This window comes from Haemaphysalis longicornis, unplaced genomic scaffold, assembly GCF_048455015.1.
Source record: "Haemaphysalis longicornis isolate Haplotype H1 unplaced genomic scaffold, Haemaphysalis longicornis Haplotype H1 scaffold_1, whole genome shotgun sequence".
Lineage (NCBI taxonomy): Eukaryota > Metazoa > Arthropoda > Arachnida > Ixodida > Ixodidae > Haemaphysalis > Haemaphysalis longicornis.
This window is the reverse complement of record NW_027526203.1, coordinates 173,930,785-173,943,705: the sequence shown is the minus strand read 5'-3', so window position 1 is coordinate 173,943,705 and position 12,921 is coordinate 173,930,785. Positions and strand designations below refer to the sequence as shown.

Below are 12,921 nucleotides of genomic sequence, written 5' to 3'. Positions count from 1 at the left end.
AACAGCTCGAGTGGGAGTTCTGTTCTTTTTGTGCTCGCTTTCATCTCCACGTGCCAGCACCTTACTGTGCAGTTTGGAATGCATCATTCTTGGTGGCCACTTTTTTCGCTTACTATCGTAAAAACCAACCCACGGGCATTCCTAACTAAATGAACGTGGGGGGGCTCCCGGTTATGTACCATATTTTCCGGTGTACAAGTCGCGGTTTTTTAGATGCGGAGCATCTTATAGCGGTGGCCTGTCCCGCGTCGGCGTCGGCAGTGTCCGCACTCACACTGCGCATGCGCAACTCTCCTCCTTTTCTCTCTCCAACAGCTGCGCGTTACTCTCTCCGCTCTCTCTCTCTCCCTCTACCAGCTGCGTGCGTTTCGCGTGCGTTCGCTTCTACTCACACCGCGCATGCTCGGCGCTTGCGCATCTCTCCTCCTCTAGTCTCCTCTCCTTCAAGTGTGACCAGGGTGTCTAGCAAATTGCCTAATTCAATTTCCCTGACTTTTCCATGTTTTCCATGACCATTTTAAACGAAATTCCCTGACCTATACAACAGGCGCCATTCTGTGGAAATGGTCCGTGAAGCACATAAAAAGTATATGCAAAACCCATTCCATCAGAAGGAAAAACACATTTGTTGCAAGTGCCCTAATTCTCAAAATGCACTTTGATTAACTTCAGTTTGTTCAGTTTGAGGTTTGCTTGCCTTCTGTTACAGCTTCAGAGAGTTTATTTCATCTTGCGGGATAGAAGCTTCAAGTTGCGCTTCAGTGAGCACCTTATGCTTTTTTTATTGTCCTGGTTTGACATGCAACGTGACCCGCATGGTGCGTTTTTGCATGCGATTCGGGCGCATCGGCGTTGCGCGTGCGATTTTTTGACGCCCGCGTCGATGATTCGCGCACGCGCGGCAGCTTCTGCGATGCGATCATGTTTTTGAGAGAGAGGAGGGGGGGGGGGGGGGGAGGTAGTGACCTCGCTCAGAAAATGACGCGCGTCGCGCGAGGCAGTGGGATGAGCCTGCCGACTTGCGCCAATGGAGAGCCGCACGCCTCATGGCGGCAGTTTCCAAGCTCTCGAGACAGCCGGATGGCCCCGCCACAGATGCTTAGGCTTACCACCCCGGCAGGTATTGCATGGGCGCTTTCACTAGCGGCGGGGATGATGTTTTATAGTACCGTTTTCGCCCACATTATAAGCTCCTTTACCTCACAAGCAACTTCGTGCGTGCCTTGTGTGGCACTTAAGAGAGCGCTTAGAAGCGGTCGCTCGAGCTCCCGTCACCACTTCGCGGTCGAAGCCGCCGCCATGTTTCCGCTGCCGGCAGCACCGCGCGCAGCGTGCAGGCGGTTCCGCGGCAGCGTCAGAGCGTACGTGCGCAGCGCATTTTCGCGAGCAGAAAACGCCCCACGCAGTTCACGCTAAACCATGTCATGTTCCTTTTTGACTAGGTAATTCTGGCTCCTGATGTCATAAGAAAGAAGTTCTTTCAAGATTAGCTCCCAAAAAGCGCTGACTTTTAAAATTCGCTGGAAAAAAAAAAAAAAAAAAAGCACGCTGTGCGTGCGATTTGGGCACTACCTACATCGCCCCTCTGCGCAAGTGCAACCAGCAACCTAAGCCAGCTGCGAGCTGCGTGAACCGCACGGCGAGTTCCTGCACGCGATTCGCGCGCGGTATTTTCACGGCCGCGTCGACGATTTCGTGTTTGCGGTGGCTCCTTTCCTGCACAAGCAAGTGCGTTTGTGCCTTGAGTAGCATTTTAAAGAGCGGTTAGAAGCGGTCGTTGGAGCTACCACACTACTCCGCGGCCGGTGCAGCCGCCATGTTGCCGGCGCCTCTAAGGTCCCGACCTTAGGCGCCTCCCGCTCGGCACGCACCGTGCGGGGGGTTTTCGCAGCGGCGTCAGCGCGCCTCAGGCGTGCGCGGCGCGTTTTCGCTTGCAGAAAAACCAGAAAACGTTTCATGCGGTTCACGCTTTCGTCGCGCGCGAACGTGTTGCATTCGGTAACTTCTTCGAGGCCCCCAACACTGGTTTCCCCTATTCTGAAACTGTGGGTAGGCCCCGAAGTGGTTTTCCCTGACTGATACTACTTGATTGAAAAATTCCCTGACAATTTCCCGACTTTTCCCGGTGGCGCAAAATTCCCTGACTTTTTCCGGTTTTCCCGGTCGCTAGACACCCTGATATAAGCAGCGGTAGCGCGCTGCGCGCGTCAGTGCAGCGCTTGCTTCGGTTGACGTCAGTTGACTCCGCTTGACTCCGTTGACTTCAGATGCAGTGTGATGGAAGCAACAGCCCCGTCTGAGAGTGGGCTGACGCAACCTCATACTAGCATCAGCACAAAGGCACACAGCAACGTTACTTCCAACCAAGACAAAGCTGCGAAGCGAAGGGCACGCGACACTGAACGTAAATGTTTGAAGTGAGCGGCAGAAACTACGACAACGAGAAGCCGCTTCGAAACGACGTCGAGCAGCAGTACCTTAACTTCGAGCACGTGAAGCAGCCTTGGTTCATGAACATCGAGCGGCGGAACCTGAACTATGACAACGAGAAGCCGCTTCGAAACGACAACGTCGAGCAGCAGTACCCGAGCGAGCAGCAGTACTCGCTCCGCATCACCTCATGGTTCCCCTCGGGAAGATGGTGTAATTTTTTTCCGAAATTTTCGTTGGTGCGTCTTATCCACCGGAGCGACTTATGTATGGAATAAATCCAATTCGCGGCGGCCGCACGTGGCCAGCGCACGTTGAGACACAGCTCTATGGTCTAAATGAATCCGTAGCCCACCGCTACGGCGTTTCTCATAGCCCATATGTCGCCTTGGGACGTTAAACCAAAGAATTTGCAGCTTTTTCTACTTAAAAACAAGTATGATGGCCTACGACAACCGCGCGGCACTTTCTGCCATGTGCAGTACCGTAAAAACCCGCGTATAATACGGACCCGCGTATAATACGAGGTGTAATTCGGGGACAGTAAAATCAGAAAAAAAAGTTTTCATCCACATATAATGCGAGGTAAAGAGCACAGAAAACATTTATTTGCTCTGCAGTTACCGTTCAGTCATTGTCAGTTCTCGCTGGCACTGTCTCCCGACGTCCATCCAGTCATCGTCAGGTTCACTGCCGCTGTCTCCTGAAGTCGCCTTGTCGGAAATGTCTTTCCACAGAAAGTGGTCCTCACCATCAAGGGCGTTCGAGATGCCCATTTCTTGAAAGAGCGACTGACGAGCTCCTCTGAGATGCTGGCCCACGCATCCGCAATCCAGCCACAAAGCACCGCTGGAGAAGCCCGCGTCAGCCATCCGGTAGCTGTCACTTGCGGGTATCCTGACCTCATCCACTCTTGGTAGCAGGACCTGGCGCAATCTTTGAAAGGCTTGTTGATGCAAACGCCTAGTGGTTGCAGCTGGGATGTCATTCCTCCTGGAATGACAATGAGTTCGGTGCGGGGTTCGCGCAACAACTTCTTCACGGAATCGGCCGGGTGGCAGCGAAAGTCGTCCAACACGAGCACTGACGGGAACCCCCAACAGTGCTCCAGGCCGCCGACACCACACAGACTTTATCCAGTCAAGCTCCAGTTGCTTTCTCCACCCGCGAATGCTGCCTTCGGTGACGCCGAACTGCCGTCCTGCGGCGCAATTCCTGATGGTCTCGGCACATAGCATAACTTTTCTTTTAATTGCAGCCGAATGCTGCCTTCGTGCACCCGACATCGTGATAGGCTTGTGGTGAACGTGCCGATCCTTCGCGTGGTCAAAACAATCAAAATGGCGCCGGCTGAGAGAAGCAGCAGCCAGCTAAGCTACGGTGTACTAGCTAAGCTAACACCACCGCAAGATGGCGCACCCTCCGCTGAAACCGAAACCGAAAGTGCAAATTTTCGGCTGAAAACTTTGGGATCCACATACCGTAAAAACCCGAATCCAAGACGACCCCGAATGCAAGACGAACCCTTAAGTGACAACAAGCAATTTTGGAAAAAAAGAAAAGAAAGCTTACATGCGTTTATTCCGAATCACTATCGCTGCTGACTTCCTTGTCACTGACTTCTTGCCAGAGAAGGTCATCTTCCGACCCGTCTAGCGCATTTGAAATGCCACATTTCTGGAACGAGCGAACGACCATGGTGTCCGGAATCCCGTGCCACGCATCCAAAATCCACCCCACAAGCTGAGACAGCGACGCGCGCTTCAGACGGCCCGTTGGAGTGAGCGCGTGGTCACCTTCTTGCATCCACTCGTTGTACAGGCACCTGACCCTGTCCTTAAAAGGCTTATTAATGCAAACATCCAGAGGCTGTAACTGGGAAGTCATCCCTCCTGGGATGACCACCATGTCGCACTTGTTGTTCGCCAGCAACGCTTTGCTGGTATCGCACGTGTGGCCTCTAAAGAAGTCCACGACCAACATGGACCGCGGACTCGGGAGTGCTCCGGGACGACGAAGCCAGACGAGCCGAATCCACTCGTCGAACAGTTCGGCCGTCATCCACCCTTTGTCATTGCAGCGGATAATGGCTCCACGAGGAAACACTTCCGTCTTCGGAAGAGTCTTCCTGCTGAAGATGATGTAGGGCGGCAGTCTCCTCCCATCTGCAGTGCAGGCCAGCATGACAGTAACTCGTTGCTTCTCGTTGCCCGTCGTTCTCACTTTCACTTGCTTGGCTCCAACTGCCTCTACAGTTCGGGTCAGGGGCATGTCGAAGTAGATCGGAGTTTGGTCCGCGTTCCCTATTTGACCCAGGCAATAGCCGTGGCGGCGCCGCAGTCCGATCACGTAGCGTTGAAAGCTGGTTAGCTTCTCTTCAAAGTCGACTGGTAAGCGTTGACAAATTGAAGTCCGCCGTCGAAGAGAGAGTCCAGAGCGCTTCATGAACCGCTGCACCCAATGTTTGCTGGCCTTGAACACGGCTGCGGAAAGGCCACGCTGCCGAGCGATTTCCCTCGCTTTTGTTTGCAGCATCTCGGTTGTGACGGCGATGCAGCCATTTCTTGCATTCCGAACGAATGTCAGCAACTCCTCTTCAAGTTCTGGGTGCCGTCCTTTTCTCGGCCCGCTAAATGCCTTCCGAGTGCCGGAGCAGCTTTGCAGGCGATCAGCGTCCTTCATCCACCGTCGAACATTTGCCTCGGAAACGCCGTACCTCCTTGCTGTAGCGAGATTGTTCCCTGTCTCCTTCGCGACTACAATGACTTTTCGCTTGAACGACGCTGTGTAGTAGCTTCGGGATGACATCGCATCCGCTGCTTCGAAAGTGGAGTTACAACTGAAAGCGCGATGGGCGCGATGTAACACTATCAGCGAAAGCAACACGTCAAAGGCCGATCCACACGACGGACCGAGTCCGCGGTCCAAACGGTCACGTGATGCTACGTCACGGTCCGCCGCGGTCCGATGCAGCGGCGAGAGCATCCACACGGCGGACCGCCGTAGCAGACGACAGAGCGGACCAACCAGCTAGGTACACTCTCTACCGCAGTGCTCCCAACCAGACGTACTTGCGAACCCATACAAACTGCTCGCGCCCGCGCCGCGCATGGTTTACGGTATGTATATTTTGCGCTGGATTTCGCGGTTCACGCACGCATCGAGCCTCGACGGCCTCACGCACGCATCGAGCCTCGACGGCCTCGATGCGTGCATGCTCCCTGTCTCCCACGGAGGGACATGCGCGCGCGCTCATTCAGGCACCCAAGACCGCGCTTGTTTTTTAGACAAATCGTTGGGCGACTGATCACATTATTTTGTTCCGATGGAGAATAAATTCGTGAGTTTAGGTATACTCGCGGCGGCCGCTGCCCCCCCCCCCCCCCCCTCTTTTTTATTTTTAGGATTTTTGTTCGCACCCGAATCCAAGACGAACCTGCGATTTGGCGTTTCCATTTTTGGAAAAAAAGGTCGTCTTGGATTCGGGTTTTTACGGTATAATACGAGGCACAAATGTTACATAGTAAAATTTGGAAAAAAACCTCATATTATACGCGGGTTTTTACAGTAACTACAGTTCAGAATAAATTCAAAGTAACATCACACTGGGTTGCAAAAACAAAATGCAGCTTATAAATTATTATAGAGAGTTACTCTGAAGGAGGTAAACGTGCTGCTAATTTTTAAAATGACAGCTTGCTGATAAGTTTCGATTTTCGGGCCACTTCCGTCCGCCATGACACCTTTATTGCTGATTTACGACAGCACGCAAGAGATGCGCGATGTTAGAAGTGGCCAAATGGGTCTGACTATTGGGACCCCATTTCTACAAAAACAGTTGTAGCCGGGTTGATATAGGCCAGAGTAATCCGTTCCAGAGTGGTGACGATGTTGGCAAAGAAGACATCAGTGAGTCGGAGGACGACAGCGATGCGCCGGCGAAACACCCACGTGAAGTTTCTGAATTGTTTATTTGTTAGCGAGTCGGAGGAAGAAGACTTCGATGATTTTGCCTAAACGCCGTCTAAGTACATGCCATCTGTCTGTATCAATGAACCATTTTTGAGAAGTTCTGTTTAGACTTTGGACGGTATCTGCACGTGTTTAGCCATCCTTACTGGTGAATGCGTTCATAGGTGGCGGCCGCCGCAACCATGTACTTTCGCCGCACTTTCTAACGATATGATTCACTATGAGTATACCTAATTAACAAGTGCGTCTTATACACCGGTGCGACTTATAGACTGGAAAATACGGTACACAGATTTTGCCTCAAATGTACCTGCAGTTTTCTTTGCGCTAAACAATGGGGAGATATGTGAAAAGTGCCAGCAGTTATGACTTTATAAGCGAATGGTTGACTCAGGGTTCATACGGGCTTCAAAAGCAAAAATTCAAGGGTTTTCAAGGACTTTCAAGGACCAGAAAACACATTTTCAAGGTCCCATCTTATGTTTTATCTGGGATTATTTATAACTTTTGCAACACAATGCAAAATTTCGTTATTGCCCAATACCTAAGCACATTAGTGCACATTTAGACAGGCACTAACAGGTTCTTGAATGCTCCCCCAGCTTTATTTTTTATTTAAGAGTTGGTATTTAGAGGTTTTTGTATTTTCTTGGTGTTTTTCTGAGGCTTTTTGATTTCAAAACTTCATTCATTAACAACTTGATGCCGACGTTCGACGCGTGTCGAACGTCGGCATCAAGGACCCCTAACAGGAGCGGCTACCAGGGGGTAGCACAGAGGAAACAAGTCAGGATGCGCAGAGCCCACGCCGTCTATGGAGTGACCGCGCGCATTGAACGCCGGCACCGAAACGAGACGAGAATGGCTACCACCGGGTAGCAGCCACGCAAGGGTGCCACACGACAGCGCCAACGACCGGGGTAGGCCAGTCCAATAGGGACACATTCATAGGACACAACTAGGGAGTGGTGATGGTAGAGAGGTCACCTAGAAGGTGATTGTTTGAGTGGCTATGAACTAGTTGTGTAGAACTTTATTGTAGATACTTTCGGGTTTTGCTTGGAATTATATTTGGAGATATTTAGTTAGAGGTTGGATTGTTTATCGGGTGTGTGCAATTGATTTATTTGGTTTGCTTTAGGGTTTTTCAAGTGTGCATTAAATGTGTGTTATGGCATCAGCTGCTTGATCTATTTATTGCAAGTGAAATGATACCAGTCTTACCATCCTAGATCAAAAGCCAGATAATGACACTCGGTAAGGCAGGGCATGACGTCGTAAAATAAGATACAGAAAAAGGCATCTTTAGTTTTTAACTCCTGCTGAAAGCGCCATGTCACTCTGTTCCTCAAGAAAAAAAAAACCAAGTATGTGACCGTACAACAAAACTAATGAAAAACCTTTGTAAACAGCGCTGGAAAACTACACTTTTTGCTGAACTTCACAAACGGTACTTCCTACTTTGCACTTCCCTCTATGCAAACTGAAGAAAATCACAGATATTGTGCTGCAGACTTTTTTCACAAATAAGACCAAAGCACAACAGCTAACTAAATCTAGACATTTCCACGCGGCGCTTGCCGAACCAGATTCACACGTGACAGGTGATCTCGGCAGTGCCGCCATCTACGCAGTCTTCCGACTTTTTCGTACGCTTGCAGCGCATAATTCGCTGAGGCAAAGGTCTGTAAGCATTGCAGTACAAGAAAAAAAGCCGTTGTAACAGAATCACAGTCACTAGCGGCAGAGAAAACGCACTCGAATTGAAAATACTGTGGCGGAAAAAGTGCGCCTGCAAAAACAAAACAAAATAAAAATGACGGCTCAACCGCGCTGGCCAATCAGAGGCGCGGAACAGGGGACTCGACTCGAGCGCACGTACTCCTGCCAATCAGCAACTCGTAAACAACCTTCGGGAAATCTGCGCTAATGCTCGTTCTCTTCATGCGACGCCATTTTGAGATAGCGCAACATACGCACAAAGAAATCAGCCACAAAGCAAGCCCAAGATGGCCACCGCCAGCAGTCGGCTTCGAGCGTGGCGCGCGTGTGAAGTTCAAGCTTTTTTTAATCCCGCTTTTCGGCGTTTTGCAGCTTCCGCTGCATTTTTGAAGTCTATTTTGATATTCATTTCGATCAAATTCAGCGGTGAAACTTTTCGAGTAGGTATTTGAAAGTATAAAGACTTCAAAAAAGTTTTTCGCAAAATTCATTTTTTCGCGATTTTTGACCATTCCTTGGCAAGACCAGCATCCCCCCTTAAAGGGACACTTTTAAGTGAATTTTTCAGACCTGTTCATTTTGGCACTGCATAGACGGGCTAAAATACATACTTTATCATTTATCTGGTTGCTGGAGCAGTATTTAATGCGTAAAGCGTAATGGCTGGATGCTGGAAGCTTGCGCAATGGCTGGAAGCTATCTCAGCAACAATGGCGCCTGAAGCAGTGCGCACTATCCTTATCAAAACCGGCACCAAGTTTCGCGACCAGTAAAAGCATTGAAGGACTCTACTCATGTGCTCATGCTGTCTCCACTCACCGGTTGTGGACCATGACCAAGGTCCACACTTCCTTGGCCGTGTCCAGGAAGGCCGGGGTGGGCCTGGTGGACTGCATGCATCTTGGCGAAGGTGGCGCCTTTAGACAGGAACACCTCCTGGCTCATGTGGGCCTCGCGGCTCATGTGGCCTTCCTGGTTCCTGAGAGCGCCCTGATGTCCAAGTCAAGCCCAATGTCTTCGGACTCCGTGGATGGGCACTGTCCACAGCCGATCAAAGAGCTGGTCAGGATCTCCCAGCTCCTGTATCCCCTCCATCATTTACCTGCGGGCATTGAGTACATAGCGAGAAAGCAGACAGGAACACAGTCAAAATAAAGAGTACGAACTCAACATAAACAGTAAAAACACAACCTGGGGTTGAGGTAATTTTACGTGTGATCAGAACTTCCGGCAAGTTTACAGGGATTAAAAAACTACGCATTCCATTGCTTCAAAGCTGCTCCTGGGCTATGAGGCGCACTTGTTTGACAGAAGCCGAAGTCTCAACGCACGGGCGCTTTCATTTTTCGCCTGCATCACAAAAACGGTTGTCCCAACCGGGATTGAGTCGACGTCGTTGGGCTTGGCCGCAGAATGCCTTAGCCACTGATCTACAGCAGCAGGTAGTTTCAAGGAATACTGGAGGGAGTTATGCACACCATTATCACTGTCATGGTGTGGTTTTATTGAAGGGACTTCAGAAGCTGTAATTTCACCAGCATTTTATTTTGTTGCTGAGTCTGTCCGATACCCTGTCAGCTCCTGGAGCTCCCTGCCTGGTAGACAGACAGGGAGCCCATCAGAGGACACATGGACAAAACGTAGACAGTCACCGGTTGCGGTTAAATGTGACCTCTGTACACATGGCACGACAGATCCACAATATTCCTTTTGCACGGGTTGTCTCACGATTGGCAGGGAAGCGGATGAAAAGGCAGCAAGGAATATATTCGGGAGTGGCAGTGAAAGGGTTAAAACTGTGTTGTGCTTCGAAGACTTTTTCAGGGGCAGTATTGGCCGCGAGGCCCACCACTGGAGAGGCCGGCGCTGCGATCGTTTTGACGTCACTTGTAGGATCACCGTTTCTATCTTGCTGCGTAGTTGGCTGCAGCGCGTGACACTTCGATTAGGAAGCGCGTTCTAAAAGTATTTTCATGTTAATTTCCTTCGTTTGAAGTTATTTCTTAGTGCGTCAAGCACAGTCCGACCTCATGGGGACTTTATAACCGTGTCAATTTTGGTAGATTATCCGCAAACACCATGAGCGTGGTGGTGTATTACGCATGCGACCGAAGCGTAAGCAGCGGCTTGTTTCCCCGATCAACAATGTGGACTACGATGATCGCCGAGTGAAGTTTCTAGATTTCCCTTGTTTGCAAGAAATGTATAAAGCAGGAAATCGTGAAGCGTTAACTGCTCGCAGAAGCACACGCACTCGCCGTGCCTGCCCGCACGGGCGACGGTGCGGCTCGAACCGACGCAGGTCGCGCCAGCAACTTGTCGCCGCTTTTTAAAATCACGCAAGTCGTGGAAAAGAAGTTCCAGATTGGTGAAAGTGGATGTTAGTGTGATGAAAAATTCTGATAGGTAGTGTCATCAGCTGTGGTTTTCAAAGCGATGCTCAAATATCTGCCGCGATTTACGCCGACCGGCCGCGGAGGTGATCCCGGCAGCGCCGGCCCGTTCCCGCACGATGCGGCGAGCGGTTGAAGGATGGCTATGCTTGCGCGCAAGAATCGGCCGAGGCCGTGCGATCGCTTCAACGGAAATCGCCGCGCTTACAGAGTTCCCAGCACGGTGAAACGTTCTGTTAGGGGCTGTCACTCGCAACTCTAACGGCGATGAAATATCTGCTGCGACGCCAAGCCTAAAATTCCCAACACCCGATTACGTGCATCCGAAGCCGGCTGCGAGCTGTTGGGGAAGGCCCTCTTGTCGCGCACGCGCGTGTTGCATTTGGGTTCCTCTAGCTCCTTGGGGGGCCCCAACGCTCGGTTCTCCTATTCTAAATCTCCCCATTACCCGAAATCATTAACAACGTGTTTCGCCTCGTACGCAGCCTCGCCTTCTGTGAGCAGTCGTGAATTTCGAAATTGATGCTTGAGAAAGGCCGGCTCACTGTAAACATACAAAATACGCTGAAATTATAAATTACCAGGCCGAGTTCCTAATTAAAACTAAATATAGCCTTGTCCAAACCCGCTCGAAGGCGTTAAAAACTCCCGTTCATATTGTTCATACATTGCGGACAAAAAAAAAAGTCGCGAAAAGTAAACATCAGCCGTGCAGAGTACAGGCTACGGCAGTGATCGTTAATCAAATCTGGGTATGACTATAAAAACATGGTAGGGGAAATAAGCGTTGATTAAGCCAAACTGCAGACCATAACAATACTTTTAAGCAGGTGCGGCGAAGCATCTGATCACCGTTCTCGCGTAACGAGCAGTTCACGCGGTGAGATCATAAGTGAGCGACGCGTTTCCGTCGTTATTACAAGGTGTTTCCTTGCACACTCATGTCACGTCACAAGTATTTCATAATGAATTTACAGCGTACTTTTCTGGGCATCAGCTGCATCGTCCTTGGCGTTAGCTGGCTGCATATGTAAGAGCTGTGGATCGCGATGGTAGCAACTACCTAAACGCGGCGGTATCGCCGGGAACAAGCGAGTCGCTGTTTGCTGGCCTGGATTATTTGGTTTACAGACAACGTTTTTGGTAATTTGCATCAAATCCACAAGGAGGGGGCGAGACAGCGGCCACAACAAGAAAACACGCTTCCGCATACGCACGGGAAATGTGTTGTAGCAGACGACAACACGATTCGGCGTCCTACAAGTGACGTCACTCGTAGGTGGCGCCACGGTATGTCCTCGAGGCCAATATGAGGCCCATATGAAAATGTGAAGGCCCTAAGGTTTTGTACTAGATTTTATTAAAACCCTATGTATTCCTAAGGACAGCTACCCACTGAGCCCCTCTAGTCGACTTCACTTCCAGGGGCGATAGAAGAACATACGATGGCATAAGGGACTTTTGATATATACCCCCCCCCAAGACGCCATGAATTCCCATGAAGCGCTACAAACTGAGCCCCTTTCACAAATACGCAAAGATGCATTGCTGGGTAGAAATTTTTTCAGTGGAAATATAAGCGTGTCCAATATCAATGTACGAAGGCCCTCGCAACTTTTATTAACAGTATTTTCACACGTGGCGAAGGTGTGACACGTCAAGCGTTATCGACAGGCAGAAGGGTTTTCACGTTGAGCCCAAACAGCAATGCTTTAGCATTTTGTAAGAGCACGCACACCATTGGCACCGTAGCACAGGCGGGCACAGCTGCACCTACCAGCGTTTGGCCGGTGTTGTGTGCTGGGTCCACCTTGGCCTCCTGGCTCCACCCTGAATCGACTCTCGATGGACGCAGCTGCCGCGCAGCTGCCAGGAGCGCCGACAGCCGTTTCAGGGTGGAGCCGGCTGTGGTGGAGGGGGTGCCCCTGGCACTCCCAAATCCTGGACTTGGCAGCACCTGGATGGCAGAGAGCGCGAGGTGACGTGGAGCCTGCATGCACATGCACATACAGTGTCAGGAAAACAATGATGCCGCAAAGATATGTATAAATACAACATGCTTAAAGGGACACTGAAGTGAATTTGTCAAGCTCCCGTTTTTGCTTGCACTGCGTAGACTGGCTCAAATTAGCACACTTTTCATCGTTTATCCGGTTGACAAATCGGTAATTATTTTACAAAGCGCGAAAGAAGAAAAACTACCATGCGCGGTTTGCGGCGGCCGCACCAACTAAGGCTGTGACGTTGGGAGGAGGGGCGCCGTGATTGGACGATGCCCAAGGTTAGCAATCAAACAAGTTTCGGTTTCGGTTTCGGTTCTGTAAAACATAACCAATGGCGTTGTTGGATGGGCATTCTCAATATCTCAGTAATCATCGTACCGCGCTTCTGCCATGTTGTCGGC

At 50.5% G+C, this 12,921-nt stretch overlaps 1 protein-coding gene across 3 annotated transcripts in view; it reads right to left on the bottom strand.

The window, feature by feature from the left end:
* Positions 1-12,921, bottom strand: part of LOC144139434 (uncharacterized) — a 61,929-nt gene that overhangs the window by 41,816 nt on the left and 7,192 nt on the right. For all 3 annotated transcript variants that reach the window (XM_077671775.1, XM_077671768.1, XM_077671783.1), the window contains exons 2-3: positions 12,295-12,507; positions 8,944-9,226 (exon numbers count right to left, since the gene is read on the bottom strand). In XM_077671775.1, the coding sequence (XP_077527901.1) occupies positions 8,944-9,087 (144 nt within the window). In that variant the 5' untranslated portion in view covers positions 9,088-9,226; positions 12,295-12,507. The remainder of the gene's footprint in view (positions 1-8,943; positions 9,227-12,294; positions 12,508-12,921) is intronic.